At 36.3% G+C, this 13,467-nt stretch overlaps 1 protein-coding gene across 4 annotated transcripts in view; it reads left to right on the plus strand.

Annotated features, from left to right (window-relative positions):
• The window catches only part of CDK13 (cyclin dependent kinase 13), a 123,634-nt gene that overhangs the window by 25,240 nt on the left and 84,927 nt on the right, over nt 1-13,467 (plus strand). For all 4 annotated transcript variants that reach the window (XM_040473009.1, XM_040473012.1, XM_040473011.1 and 1 more), the window contains exons 2-4: nt 1,463-2,122; nt 10,237-10,407; nt 11,745-11,884. In XM_040473009.1, the coding sequence (XP_040328943.1) occupies nt 1,463-2,122; nt 10,237-10,407; nt 11,745-11,884 (971 nt within the window). The remainder of the gene's footprint in view (nt 1-1,462; nt 2,123-10,236; nt 10,408-11,744; nt 11,885-13,467) is intronic.

The following is a 13,467-nucleotide window of genomic DNA, read 5'->3' on the forward strand; positions in this document are numbered from 1 at the left end:
GAAGAGTATTGGAGGAATAGGGTAGTGACAGTAAGTAATAACCAGTACAACTACTGATGAGTATGGGATTGATTTTAGGTAACATAATATTTTAGATTACATTTCTAATCTGTAAACTGTAGATACTTCACTAGGATTGATGTGAGCATTAAAATGAGACCTGGTAAACATGTCAGAGTACTATCATAGTGCCTTTGTCTTGTAGATCCTTGTTTTTAGTTTTGATAAGGTGAGGATTTGAAAACTTCAGCTTCCTTTCACATGGTGCTGTGCTGCATTTGTTTTATAGGAATTTTGGTTGTCACTGTATTTAAATATATATGATAGTTTTTATATTTTCCAGTATTTTTTGAGAAGTGAATTGCAGTCATTATTGAGTAGTTACCAAGATTTAGAGACTGCTTTTACTTATTGCCCAATGACAGGCATTGTCTTTTTCACTCTTGCTGTAGACAGAGCACTACCGACTACTGAATTTGTGGAGTGAGGAAGCTTTACAGATGTAGAGATTAGACTTTGGTGAAAGATTGGTCAGACTTCACCCTGCTACTGCTACCATTGGTGTACCCTTGTTGTGTACTTCTCTTTTCTTTCTTTTTTTTTTTTTTTTTTTAAAAGCAGAAGGCTCCCAGGGGCCTCAGAAAGACCTTTTTTTTTTTTTTTAATGTTTTAAAATGTTTATTTAATTAGAGAGAGAGAGAAAGAGTAAGCATGGGGGGGTGGGGCAGAGAGAGACAGAATCTGAAGCAGACTCCAGGTTCCAGGCTGTGAGCTGTCAACACAGAGCCCAACACGGGGTCCAACTCACGAACCTGCAATCACGACCTGATCTGAAGTTGAACGCTCAACCGACTGAGCCATCCAGGCACCCCTGTACTTCTCTTTCCTTTTCTTTTCTTTCTTTTAATTATTTTCTAATCTTTATTTATTTTTGAGAGACAGAGTGTGAGCAGGGGAGGAGCAGAGAGAGAGGGAGACACAATCTGAAGCAGGCTCCAGGCCCCAAGCTGTCAGCCACAGCCCGACGCGGGGCTTAAACTCATGAACTGTGAGATCATGACCTGAGCTGAAGTCGGATGCTCAACCAACTGAACCACCCAGGCGCCCCTGTACTTCTCTTTTCTAAAGACAGCAGTGATGCTTCGTCACACTTTTGTTCCTGATCCTTAGAGTATTTCTTCTACCAGAGATCTGCTTTCATCCAGTCTCACCTTTGAGCATTCATAGGCTAGACCAGGATGAAGACAGTCTATTTTCAGGAAAATTTTAGCTACCAGGTAGATAATAATCTGCTTGAAAGCATTTTCTGTCTTTTAAAAAAGTCTCCCCCCAAAAAACTGTATTATGATTTTGAAATTTAATAGATTTCTATTTTATGTAACAAGGTTGAGTTAGTAGTTTTTGTAAATTTCAGACTGAACTTTTCTGAATTCCTGACTAAATCTTCATTATTTTCCACCAGACGTTCTGCCAAATCCCGAAGCAGAAGCCCATATTCCTCTAGGCATTCAAGATCTCGTAGCAGGCACAGGTTGTCTCGATCCAGAAGCCGTCACTCTAGCATTTCTCCTAGCACACTAACTCTGAAGAGTAGCCTGGCAGCCGAGTTGAACAAGAATAAAAAAGCACGGGCTGCAGAGGCAGCAAGAGCTGCAGAAGCCGCGAAAGCTGCAGAAGCAGCTAAGGCTGCTGAGGCTGCTGCCAAAGCTGCCAAAGCCTCCAACACTTCTACACCTACGAAGGGGAGCACGGAGACGGGTGCCGGTGCATCTCAAACAAACCATGTGAAGGATGTGAAGAAACTGAAAACAGAACACGCACCTTCTCCGTCAAGTGGTGGGACTTTAAAAAACGACAAGGCAAAAACAAAGCCACCTCTTCAGGTAACCAAGGTGGACAATAATTTGATTGTAGATAAAGCCGCCAAGAAAGCAGTTGTAGTTGGGAAGGAGAGTAAATCTGCTGCTACAAAGGACGAACCAGTATCTCTTAAAGAGAAAACCAAACCACTTACACCAAGTTTAGGAGCCAAGGAGAAGGAGCAACATGTGGCTTTAGTGACCTCTACGTTACCACCATTACCTTTGCCTCCCATGCTGCCTGAAGATAAAGATGCCGATAGGTAAGTGCAAAAAAGTTTTGTCACTAACAGTTTATTTTTATTATTTTGAAATTATTTTTTTACTGTTTATTTTTGAGAGAGAGAGAGAGAGAAAGAGCAAGAGCGAATGAGCGTGGGGGAGGGGTAAAGAGAGAGGGGATGGGGGAGACACAGAATGTGAAGCATTCTGTCAGCACAGAACCAGCCTCGGGGCTCGAACTCTCGAGCCGCAAGTTAATGACCTGAGCCCAGGTCAGACGCTTAACTGAGCCACCTAGGCGCCCTTGTCACTAACAGTTTAAAAAAAGAAATGTAAGTTTGGTGTGAGAAATTACCTGAAATACCCTCCCCCCCCATAAAAAGGTTATAAAAAAAATCATAAGTAAATTATCTTTATTATTATTTTCACTTTAAAATGAAGCACACTGCTTGTAAGATGACAAAATATAGGTTATGCTAAGAATTCCAGGAAAAATTTGCTGTTGGCTTCGGAATACAATGTATATTTCCGATTGGGTTTGGGAATTAGAGATGCTAATACTGTGTTTTCTTTGATTTAATATTCCTTAAATGACAGTATCAGAAACAGGACATTTATGAGAGACTCTGTCCTGGGTGATTAAAGCAGGTATATTCATTATTTCTAGGTTTTTTCTGTGGCCTTATACATTTATCACTCTGGGTAGCTTTATGAATTTATTATTTTTTAGACTTTTCTTGACCCTTTTAATTTTTTGCAATTGGAGATTCATTATGTATTACAGAAAACTCAATGTGGTTTTGCTTTCCTTTAACATGTTTACAGATTCTTTTATGAATATTGGGGGTATGACTTTTTTTTGAAACATTTTATTTTTTAGAGGATTAAGATAAGAGTGTCTGTAAAGTAAATGTGGTTCTAAGAATATTTCTGAAACATATGCTAGGATAGAAGCATTATGCTACTGTGTAATGTCTGTCTGTTACACCACTTAACCTTTTTCATTTTTATTTTTATGGAGAAATTAGAGCTGTTTTTCCCTCATTTTCTGTTAAAAAGCAACTGTATGAGCAGTTTTCCTAGCTGACATCTTTATAGAATTTGGAAACAAGTGGATGAGAATGCTGTGTGGGTAGGTCTTTCAAGTGCTCACTTTGGCTGGCATTAAAAATCATAATTCCCATGTTTTGTGTCCACTATAATGTCTTTTTTCTACAATCAAAAATGTTGCCAAGAGAACTCATCCAATATAATCAGGTATTCTCCAATTATACCACTCTAATTATGGTATTTACAGGTTTCACTGTTCTCTAGGAACACTGAAGGTTCATAAACAGAGTAGTGATTTGTAATTTTGATGAGTTGTGGAATGGACTCTCCAGCAGAGAGGCATGAATGCAGAACTGAGTCACTTCATTAGTGAGAAAATAACCCATTTGCCAAGAATCTAGTAATTCTGGGCTGGTGAGACTGGTTATTCTCTATTTTTCATATATCCTATGGAGATAAATTTTTACTGGTGGTATTTTCAAGAATTCAAGATGCATGCAGGTGAATGCTTTAAGGAGGGTATTTTTTGTGCATCCTTTTTTTTTTTGACAGTTGACTGATTTATTGAACAATAGAATCTAAAGTTCTGATCTCGGATGTGTACAATCCCCATTTAGCTTTGCATCTTTTATTTTTTATTTATTTATTTTTTTTATTTAACTTTATTTTTTATTTTTTAAAATTTACATCCAAACTAGTTAGTATATAGTGAAGCAATGATTTCAGTAGATTCCTTAATGCCCCTTACCCATTTAGCCCATCCCCCCTCCCACAACCCCTCCAGCAACCCTCAGTTTGTTCTCCATATTTATGAGTCTCTTTTGTTTTGTCCCCCTCCCTGTTTTTATATTATTTTTGTTTCCCTTCCCTTATGTTCATCTGTTTTGTCTCTTAAAGTCCTCATATGAGTGAAGTCATATGATTTTTGTCTTTCTCTAATTTCACAGCATAATACCCTCCAGTTCCATCCATGTAGTTGCAAATGGCAAGATTTCATTCTTTTTGATTGCTGAGTAATACTTCATTGTATACATACACCACATTTTCTTTATCCATTCATCCATCGATGGACATTTGGGCTCTTTCCATACTTTGGCTATTGTTGATAGTGCTGCTATAAACATGGGGACATGTGTCCCTTCGAAACAGGACACCTGTATCCCTTGGATAAATGCCTAGTAGTGCAATTGCTGGGTCATAGGGTAGTTCTGTTTTTAGTTGTTTGAGAAACCTCCATACTGTTTTCCATGTGCATCCATTTTTTTTTAACATTTATTTTTGAGACAGAGAGAGAGAGAGAGCATGAACAGGGGAGGGTCAGAGAAAGAGGGAGACACAGAATCTGAAACAGGCTCCAGGCTCTGAGCTGTCAGCACAGAACCCAATGCAGGGCTCGAACCTATGGACCGCGACATCATGACCTGAGCCGAAGTTGGATGCTTAACCGACTGAGCCACAGGCGCCCCAGTGTGTGTCCATATTTAATGAGATGTTGGTATATGTCATGCTTATCATCAAAAATTTTTTTGACCTGTATTCTTTTTGGTCTCTTCTGCTTTTCTGTTGTGTCTCTGTTCTTCTTTCTTTGAATATGTTTGCACATTTCATGGATATAGAAGTTTTTAAGACCCCTGGCTACTACTACTAACATGTGTGGCCACAGATCAATTCAACACCAGTCAGTCACTCTTCTTTTGATGCTCCATTGTCCTTGGTCAGTGGGAACTCCTTAAGCTGACTGTCTTGTCCTTTTGACATGACCTGTTTGGTTTTGAGTACTTCCTAGCCAAGTAATATCTTTCAGGCTTACTTTGAACTTTGCTTCTCCTTCAGACCCGGAATTTATTACTCTTTAAAAATCACAAGATAGACTGTTAACTATATACTTTCATATAATAAATTGTTTTGTTTTAAAGGAAATTAGGATTATACTATTCATAATACTCGACTTTTTTTTTTCATTTAATATGTTGGAGATCATGCCATATTGATATATGGATAGGTTCAATACTCCTGTCTATAGGAATGATAAATCATGCTCTTACTAACTATTCTATTGGTTAAGGGATACTTAGATTTATAATAATTGTTTGCTATTACACTCTTGTTATATTAATATTTTATGTACGTTTGAGCAATTTTTGTAGGATAGTTATAAGGTTGAAGTATATACATTTAAAATCTGATTAAAAGCTGCCAAATTGTATCTTAATAAGACTGTGTACCAATTTATACAGTCTATAAAATATATGATTATTTAATTTTGCGTTTTTCTGATTATTGAGATAGCATCTTTCTGAATACTTGTTGGCTATTTATTTTTTTCCAGTGAACTACTTGTTTATATCTTATGCTGGCTTTTCCTTAATACTATTTTTCTTTTTTTTTTTCCTTATGTTAAAGATCTTGCCTTTCAGAGTCTATTGCTTGCCTTTGACATTTATTTGTTTTGTTTTTGGCTATATGGATGTTTTCCTTTTTAAAAAATTTTTTTTTTAATGTTTATTATTTTTTGAGAGAGAGAGAGAGAGACAGAGAGCAAGCAGGGAAGGGGCAGAGAGAGAGGGAGACACAGAATCGGAAGCAGGCTCCAGGCTCTGAGCTGTCAGCACAGAGCCCGATGCGGGACTCGAACTCACAGACCGCGAGATCATGACCTGGGCAGCAGTGGGCTGCCCAACTGACTGAGCCACCCAGGCGCCCCGGATGTTTTCCATTTTTAAATATAGTCAGATCTGTCATTTTTCCCTTAAAACTTATGGGTTCATAAAGTTAAAAAAAACTTGACTCAAATCATACAGAAATTTGTTTTTGGTTATTAGATGAGGAAGAAAAATGATCTCCCCTACCACCCTGTAGGCTGATAGATCCAGTTGTTTCTAACATCACTTACTGAATAGTCCCAGCTCACTGGTTTGTGGTGCCATATATAAAAATTCTTATAGATACCTGTATTTCTGGACCCTCTCTTCTTTTTTTTTTTAAAAAATGTTTTATTATTTTTGACAGAGAGAGAGAGAGACAGAGAGACAGAGCATGAGTGGGGGAGGGGCAGAGAGGGAGGGCGACACAGAATCCATACAGGCTCCAGGCTTTGAGCTGTCAGCACGGAGCCCTATGTGGGACTCAGACTCACCGACCACGAGATCATGACCTGAGCCGAAGTCGGATGCTCAACCGACTGAGCCACCCAGGTGCCCCTGGACCCTCTTTTATATTAATGTGTTTTATTATTTCTTTGCCAGTACTTTTTTGTTTTGACTTCTTTAGATGAATAGTATATTGGTTCTCAGACTCAAATACTGATTAGTGAATAGCTCTGCTATTCAGCCTCAGCTTCAGTGCTACTGTATATGAATTTGAGCCCAGTGTTGCTAGAGCCTTTGATTTTTTTTTAAGAAGCCTGAAATCTGAATGTTTATGTAAATTTTCTGATTTAAAAATATTTACAATTTAATTCATAGTTTTTTTTTTGTTTTTTTGTTTTTTTTTTTTTTTCTTATAAAACATTGGGTAGACCATAATATATATTCCTTGACTTCAGCCAATCTTGGGCTTCTAGTTTGGGATCTTTTATAAAATTTGTTTTAATGTTTATTTATTTTTGAGAGAGAGAGAGAGACAGAGAGAGACAGAGTATGAGTGGGGGGATGGGCCGAGAGAGAAGTAGACCCAGAATTCGAAGCAGGTTCCAAGCCATCAGCATAGAGCCGGATGTGGGGCTCGAACTCATGAACTGGGAGATCATGACCTGAGCCAAAGGTCACGCTTAACTGACTGAGCCATCCAGATGCCCCTAATTTGGGATCTTTTAAAACAAGTTGACCACAGGACAAGGCAAATCTCACTTCATTATTGTTTTTTGGAAGTGTTTTTTGGCAGATTTTTGTCTTTATTCTTAGATTTTTATAACCTGCTTGTCAAGTTATATTAAAAAATTTTTTGCTTGTGTTTTGTGTGGGACTCTAGTGAGTGTAGTAGATTAATTTGGAGACTAATAGCTTTACAGCATTACAGTTTCCTGTACAAAAACATTGTTTCTTTCCATTCATTCAGATCCAGTTTTATTTTCATCATATTTTTAAATTTTCTTCCATTGGCCTTGTATATTTCTTGTTAAGGCATTTTATTGTTTTTGTTGCTGTAGTATATGGGAGCTATTAAAAATATCATGCTTCCTGTTTGGTTATTGCAGGTATTCAATAAAAATAATGATGCTTTTAATTATATAGTATTATTCTTGGATAGTTAGTATTTCATTTCTCTGAAGCCTGGGAGTCTTGCTGAATTTGGTAGTTCGTAACATATATATGAATATAGGCAGTCTTTTAATTTTTAAGTTATAAGTAAAGTTAAGATTTGTGTTTTTTCCTCTAAAAATGTTGATTTGAATCTTCAGACAAATGAGAATTTTTGACTGAAAACTAATTACAAGTAAGAGACTACAGTTTTGTTTTGTTTTTTGAGACTACAGTTTTCTAAGAATTATTTGGAATAGGTTTATTTTCAGGCGCAGCTCAAGTGGTACCTTTTCAGAAAGAAGCCTTTACTATCTTTCAATCCTGATTTAGTGACCCGTTAACTACATTACTCTAGGACTCCATTTGTGTAGTACTTTATCCTACTGCTTGCTTGACTATGTTCTCCAAAAGTCTGTCTAAGTTCCTTTCTGAGAGGAGTTATATCTTAAATTTTTTTGATGTTTATTTTATTTTTATTTTTTTTAATTTTAAAAAAATGTTTATTTTTGAGAGAGAGGGAGAGACAGAGTGTGAGCAGAGGAGGGGCAGAGAGAGAGAGGGAGACACAGAATCCGAAACAGGCTCCAGGCTCCGAGCTGTCAACACAGAGCCCAATGTGGGGCTCAAACTCACAAACCATGAGATCATGACCTGAGCTGAAGTTGGACACTTAACCATGTGAGCCACCCAGGCGCCCCTGGAGTTGTATCTTGACCTGAGCTGAAGTCGGATGCTCAGCTGACTGAGCCACCCAGGCATCCCTGATGTTTGTTTATTTTTGAGAGAGAGAGAGAGAGCGTGAGCAGGGGAGGGGCAGAGAGAGAGGAGACACAGAATCTAAAGCAGGCTCCAGGGTCTGAGCTGTGAACACAGAGCACAATGTGGGGCTCAAACTCACAAACCATGAGATCATGACATGAGCTGAAGTTGGATGCTTAACCATCTGGGCCACCCAGGTGCCCCAGGAGTTGTATCTTAATGTATTTGTTATAGTTTTTATTGTTAAAGTCCAGTGCCTTACCTAACATCTAGTACATAGAAGCATAAAATCAATTGAACGTATGGACATTAACATTGAAAAGGAGGGTATGTACCATTACTGTAAAAATAAAACTGCAAACTAGTTTCCTTTTGAGCATGTTTTCTCTGTTAAAGAACCTTCTGGTGAGTAACACGGGGCTATGGAGAAAAGGCACAATTTTATTATAGTAATTGATAAATGGTTTTTATCAGATGGTATTAAATCAGATTGTACAATAATATTGTTTAACACGAATAGAAGTTATAATTAAATGATTTACATTGATAATGTCATTTGTAATTTCCGACCGCAGTGGTGTAGTCTCACTAAACTTTTTCATTATCGGACTCATAACTGCTATGAAAGTGTGTGAAGTCCAAATTTTGTTATCATTATAAGATTTTCTTTCAAGAAATGTCATTTTTAAAAAATTTTTTTCAACGTTTTATTTTTTGCGAACGAGAGACAGAGTGTGAGTGGGGGATGGTCAGAGAGAGAGGGAGACACAGAATCCGAAGCAGGCTCCAGGCTCTGAGCTGTCAGTACAGAGCCTGATGCAGGGCTTGAACCCACGAACTGTGAGATCATGACCTGAGCCGAAGTGTGATGCTTGACTGACAAGCCACCCAGGTGCCCCAAGAAATGTCATATTTTTAAGCAGATTTTTTAGTAACTGGGAGGTTTAAAATAATCAGATTACCTAGTTAAAATTCGGAGTTCTTTATGCATTCAAGAAAGTACAATACAAACAACTTAAATTTTGACCTGTAATTTCCATAAGCTAGAACCTTAAATATTCAAGAGAGTCATTATCCAATTTAAGAAAATTAACCCTGGAAAAGGGCAAAGCTAAATTAGTTGTTCGTGGTTATCTAAATGGGCAAGATATATAACGCCATTTAGTGTTATTTATTTAATAAGAGACTTTTTCTTTTAAGTTTATTTATTTATTTTGAGAGAGAGGGCATGAGTAGAGAAGGTGCAAAGAGAGAAGGAGAGACTCCCAAGCAGGCTTCACACTGTCAGCGCAGAGCCCGATGCGGGGCTTGAACTCACGAAGCATGAGATCATGATGTGAGTTGAAATCAAGAGTTGGATGCTTAACTGACTGAGCCACCCAGATGCCCCAAGACTTTTTTTTTTTTAATGTTTGTTTATTTTGAGGGAGAGAAAGAGAACACATGCGGGGGAGGGGCAGAGAGAGAGGAAGAGAGAATCCCGTGGGCTCTGTGTTTGCAGCGCTTGAACTAACGAACACTGAGATCATGACGTGAGCCTAAATCACGAGTTGGACCCTCAACTGACTAGCTGCCCAGGTGCCCCATATAGTGTTATTTATTTCTATAAAACCTCTTTATGTCTCTCCAACAGAGTCAGGATGCTATCACAGAACTAATGAATTTTTCTGTGAAGCATGACTAATTGATTTTTTAGTCTTAATTTACAGTTTCATAGTAATTCTAAATCATCTTTGAAATATATGATTTTTTGAACAGATTTAGATTTGCAGAAAAATTATAATTATACTACAGAGAGTCCCCATACATACTGTATTTAGTTTTTTCGGTATTAACATCTTATATTAATATGGTATGTTTGTTTCAATCAGTGAACAAATATCAAAATATTATTGTAACTAAAGTTCATACTTTGTTCAGGTTCCTTAGTTTTTATCTAATCATTTTTACCCCCAAATTTGGTATTTTGCAATTGAATAGTTTATTATTTTAGCTGGAAAGTAACTTAGTTTAGTATTTTGCCATTACTACTTAAGTGTAAGACATGGCTGATTATTATTTCTCAAATAAATGTGTTTTGTTTGTCTGACTCCTTTCTTCCTTAGTTTACGAGGAAATATTTCAGTAAAAGCAGTTAAAAAAGAAGTAGAGAAGAAACTACGATGTTTACTTGCTGATTTACCACTGCCCCCTGAGCTACCAGGAGGAGATGATCTCTCAAAGAGTCCAGAAGAAAAGAAAACAACAACACAGTTACATAGTAAAAGGAGGCCTAAGTATGTGCTTGCTTTCTACCTGCTCTTAAATTGACCAGAAATGATTCTGGGTCCTCATAAAATCATAAAACACAAAAAAATTAAGATTTAAAATAATAAAAAGTATATTTACTCTTTAAACTTAAGTATATGAATAAATTCTACTAGAGTTTTGAAAAAAAATTCATAATTCCCTGCATACCTATTCAAAATGACTAATAAAACTAAATTTAATTTTCTCTCATGGTTTGTAATGTATTAATTTCTTGGGGTATTATATGTTAAAGATAATTTCTATAATTAAGTTTTTAAATAATACAAAACACTGAAATTGGAGAAGGTGGAAGTCAGCATTCAGTGAGCCCAAACAAAATTAGTAATGGGCAAGCTGCTATGTTTTCTTTGCTTTTTAGCTCCATTTGCTCCTATAACTAAATACATTTTTCATTTTGCAAGAGGTGGAGTGGAAGAAGGTTTGAAATCTGTATCCTAAATTAGCTTCAAGTAAGTGCCTAGAGATAACTCCCTTGAAACGTGTTCATCAGTTAAGAAGTGAGCATGTTGATTTCTTTTTTTACTTCTATTTAACCCAGGGAAGGTGTGAGTAAGACTTTGAGTTAGATCTGATTTTAGAATTGCTGTTCAGGTGCCTCGTGTGAGTATGAGGCAATTTTCTAGTATAGAGTAGAAAACTAAAAAACTTTTAAAAGTCTTTCTGAGTATTGTAGCTTTATTCCTTTACTTGAATTTCTATTACATACCAGAATATTGAAAGACTATTAAATTATGTATCTTTTGAAGAATGTCAGATATTTGTCATATATAACACACACACAGCCACAAAGTATGGATTCCTGAAAGTTGATTATATTAATACTTTTTTTACTCTCTTGGACTAAACATCTTCTAGTATTTCCATTTTTAAGATAATTTCATCTAGCTGTAAGTCTAAATTTGTCAGTAAGCCTTATAGTTAGATTTTTGGTAATGTTCATTATCAAACTTGCTTTTTGGAAGCATTTTATATATTTTGTATATATATAATATATATTATATATGTAGATGATGAATGAAAAGGAAAACTTCCTAAAGGTTGGTTAGAGAACTTTGACTCTTTGTATCAGTGTTGGTTTTATCCACTCATTGAAAAATTACATTTTGTTAATCTGGAAGTTCTTCATATAAGCCTTAGTTCTTTTTCCAGTTTGTTAGTCTATAGAAGAGTCAGCATGGAGAAATGATGCCTTGACTTTCATGATAATTTATAATACTTTTTGGGAGAGGGTGGATATTAAATATTAAACAGTTTATTCAACTTGCTTGATTGTATATAAAAACTTAAGAACTATATTTGATAGAATATGTGGGCCTCGCTATGGTGAAATCAAAGAAAAAGATATTGACTGGGGAAAACGCTGCGTGGATAAATTTGATATCATCGGAATTATTGGAGAAGGTACCTATGGACAAGTTTACAAGGCCAGGGATAAAGACACTGGTAAGTATGCCAAATACTGTGGATCTTTGGATCTATTGAATGTACTTAATTTGTGTTTTTTAAAATGGTTTTTTAGTATTTGTGATGTGTAGCATGGTGGGATTTAGATTTCTTTAATTGTGAATAAATTCTTACATTGTTAGTAATCGGGGAAAAAAAGTATCTTGACCTTAATTAGCCTTAGTAGTAAATTTTGTTGTATTAAGCCTTATGCAACACTTTTTCTTTTAGCAAAATATTCTTTTTTTCTGTCAAAGTTATCCTTTGGAGGCCATATTTGGCAGCTTAATCTTTTACAACATAATCAGGAACCTGTGAGACAGTTTTAAAGGTTTTGCAGCCAGTAAAAAGTAACTGTGCAGAGGCTACATATTTTACTAATAACTCTTAGAGCCAGTGTTTAATCTTTACTTATAATTCCTTGTTGAAATAAACCAATAGATTAAAATAGCATAGCTATTTGAAGCCATTTAGTATAGGGGAGACTAGACTACCTTATGCCTGGAAACTCTGGAACGCAGTTATGGCATACAGTAATACTGTTTATACTGGTGATTCTGCATTATCAAAAAGAGATTAAATTGTAGCTTTTAAAAGCTGTTTAACAAATAAGGAATCATACTTTATTTTAGACTTCCATCAAAAAGAATTAAATAAGTTTTAATGATTAAAAGTATAAACATCCTTCTTTTGGAAAATTTGTAAGTACAGAATTCTTTTTTTTCTCCAAAGAAGAAGAATGAACAAACCTTTTTTTCTAATTTTTTTTTTTTTTAACATTTATTTATTTTTGAGAGAGACAGAGCATGAGTTGGGGAGGGGCAGAGAGAGGGAGACACAGAATCTGAAGCAGGCTTCAGGCTCTGAGCTGTCAGCATAGAGCCCTGTGTGGGGCTCGAACTCACAAACTGAGATCATGACCTGAGCTGCAGTTAGACACTCAACCAACTGAGCCACCCAGGCGTCCCAACAAACCTTTATAATAGTGAACTTTTACTTACAGGATTTGTGTGTGTGTGTTCTTTTAATAGTGAGATCTTATCTGAGGCCGTATTCATTCATATCTGAATTATAAAGTCGTTTAGTGTAGTGGGAAGAGTACATACTTTTGAGATAGCTAAAACAGATTTTGAATCTATGTCCCACTGCTGGGCTGGGCAGCTTTGGACAAGTTAATATGTCCGAGCACATTTTGTCACCTGCTTAATGTATAGAATCTTCTCATCTGTTGAGAGATTTTATGCATGTATAAGCATATTATATAAATTTAACCTCCTCTCTATTTTTTTTTTTTTTTGAGGGAGAGAGAGCATGAGCCGAGGGGTTGGTGGTATAGGAAAAGGGAGAATCTTCAGCAGGCTCTGTGCTCAGTGTGGAGTCCAAAGCAGAACTTGATTTCAAGAGCATGAGATCATGACCTGAGATGGAATCAAGCTGGACAATTAACCAACTGAGCCATCCAGGCATTCCATCCCCTCCTTCACTTTTTATTTATTTATTTAAAAAAAATTTTTTTTTTCCAACGTTTGTTTATTTTTGGGACAGAGAGAGACAGAGCATGAACAGGGGAGGGGCAGAGAGAG

The sequence above is a fragment of the Herpailurus yagouaroundi genome, unplaced genomic scaffold (assembly GCF_014898765.1).
Source record: "Herpailurus yagouaroundi ecotype Mexico unplaced genomic scaffold, PumYag 100, whole genome shotgun sequence".
In the NCBI taxonomy this organism is placed as follows: Eukaryota; Metazoa; Chordata; class Mammalia; order Carnivora; family Felidae; genus Herpailurus; species Herpailurus yagouaroundi.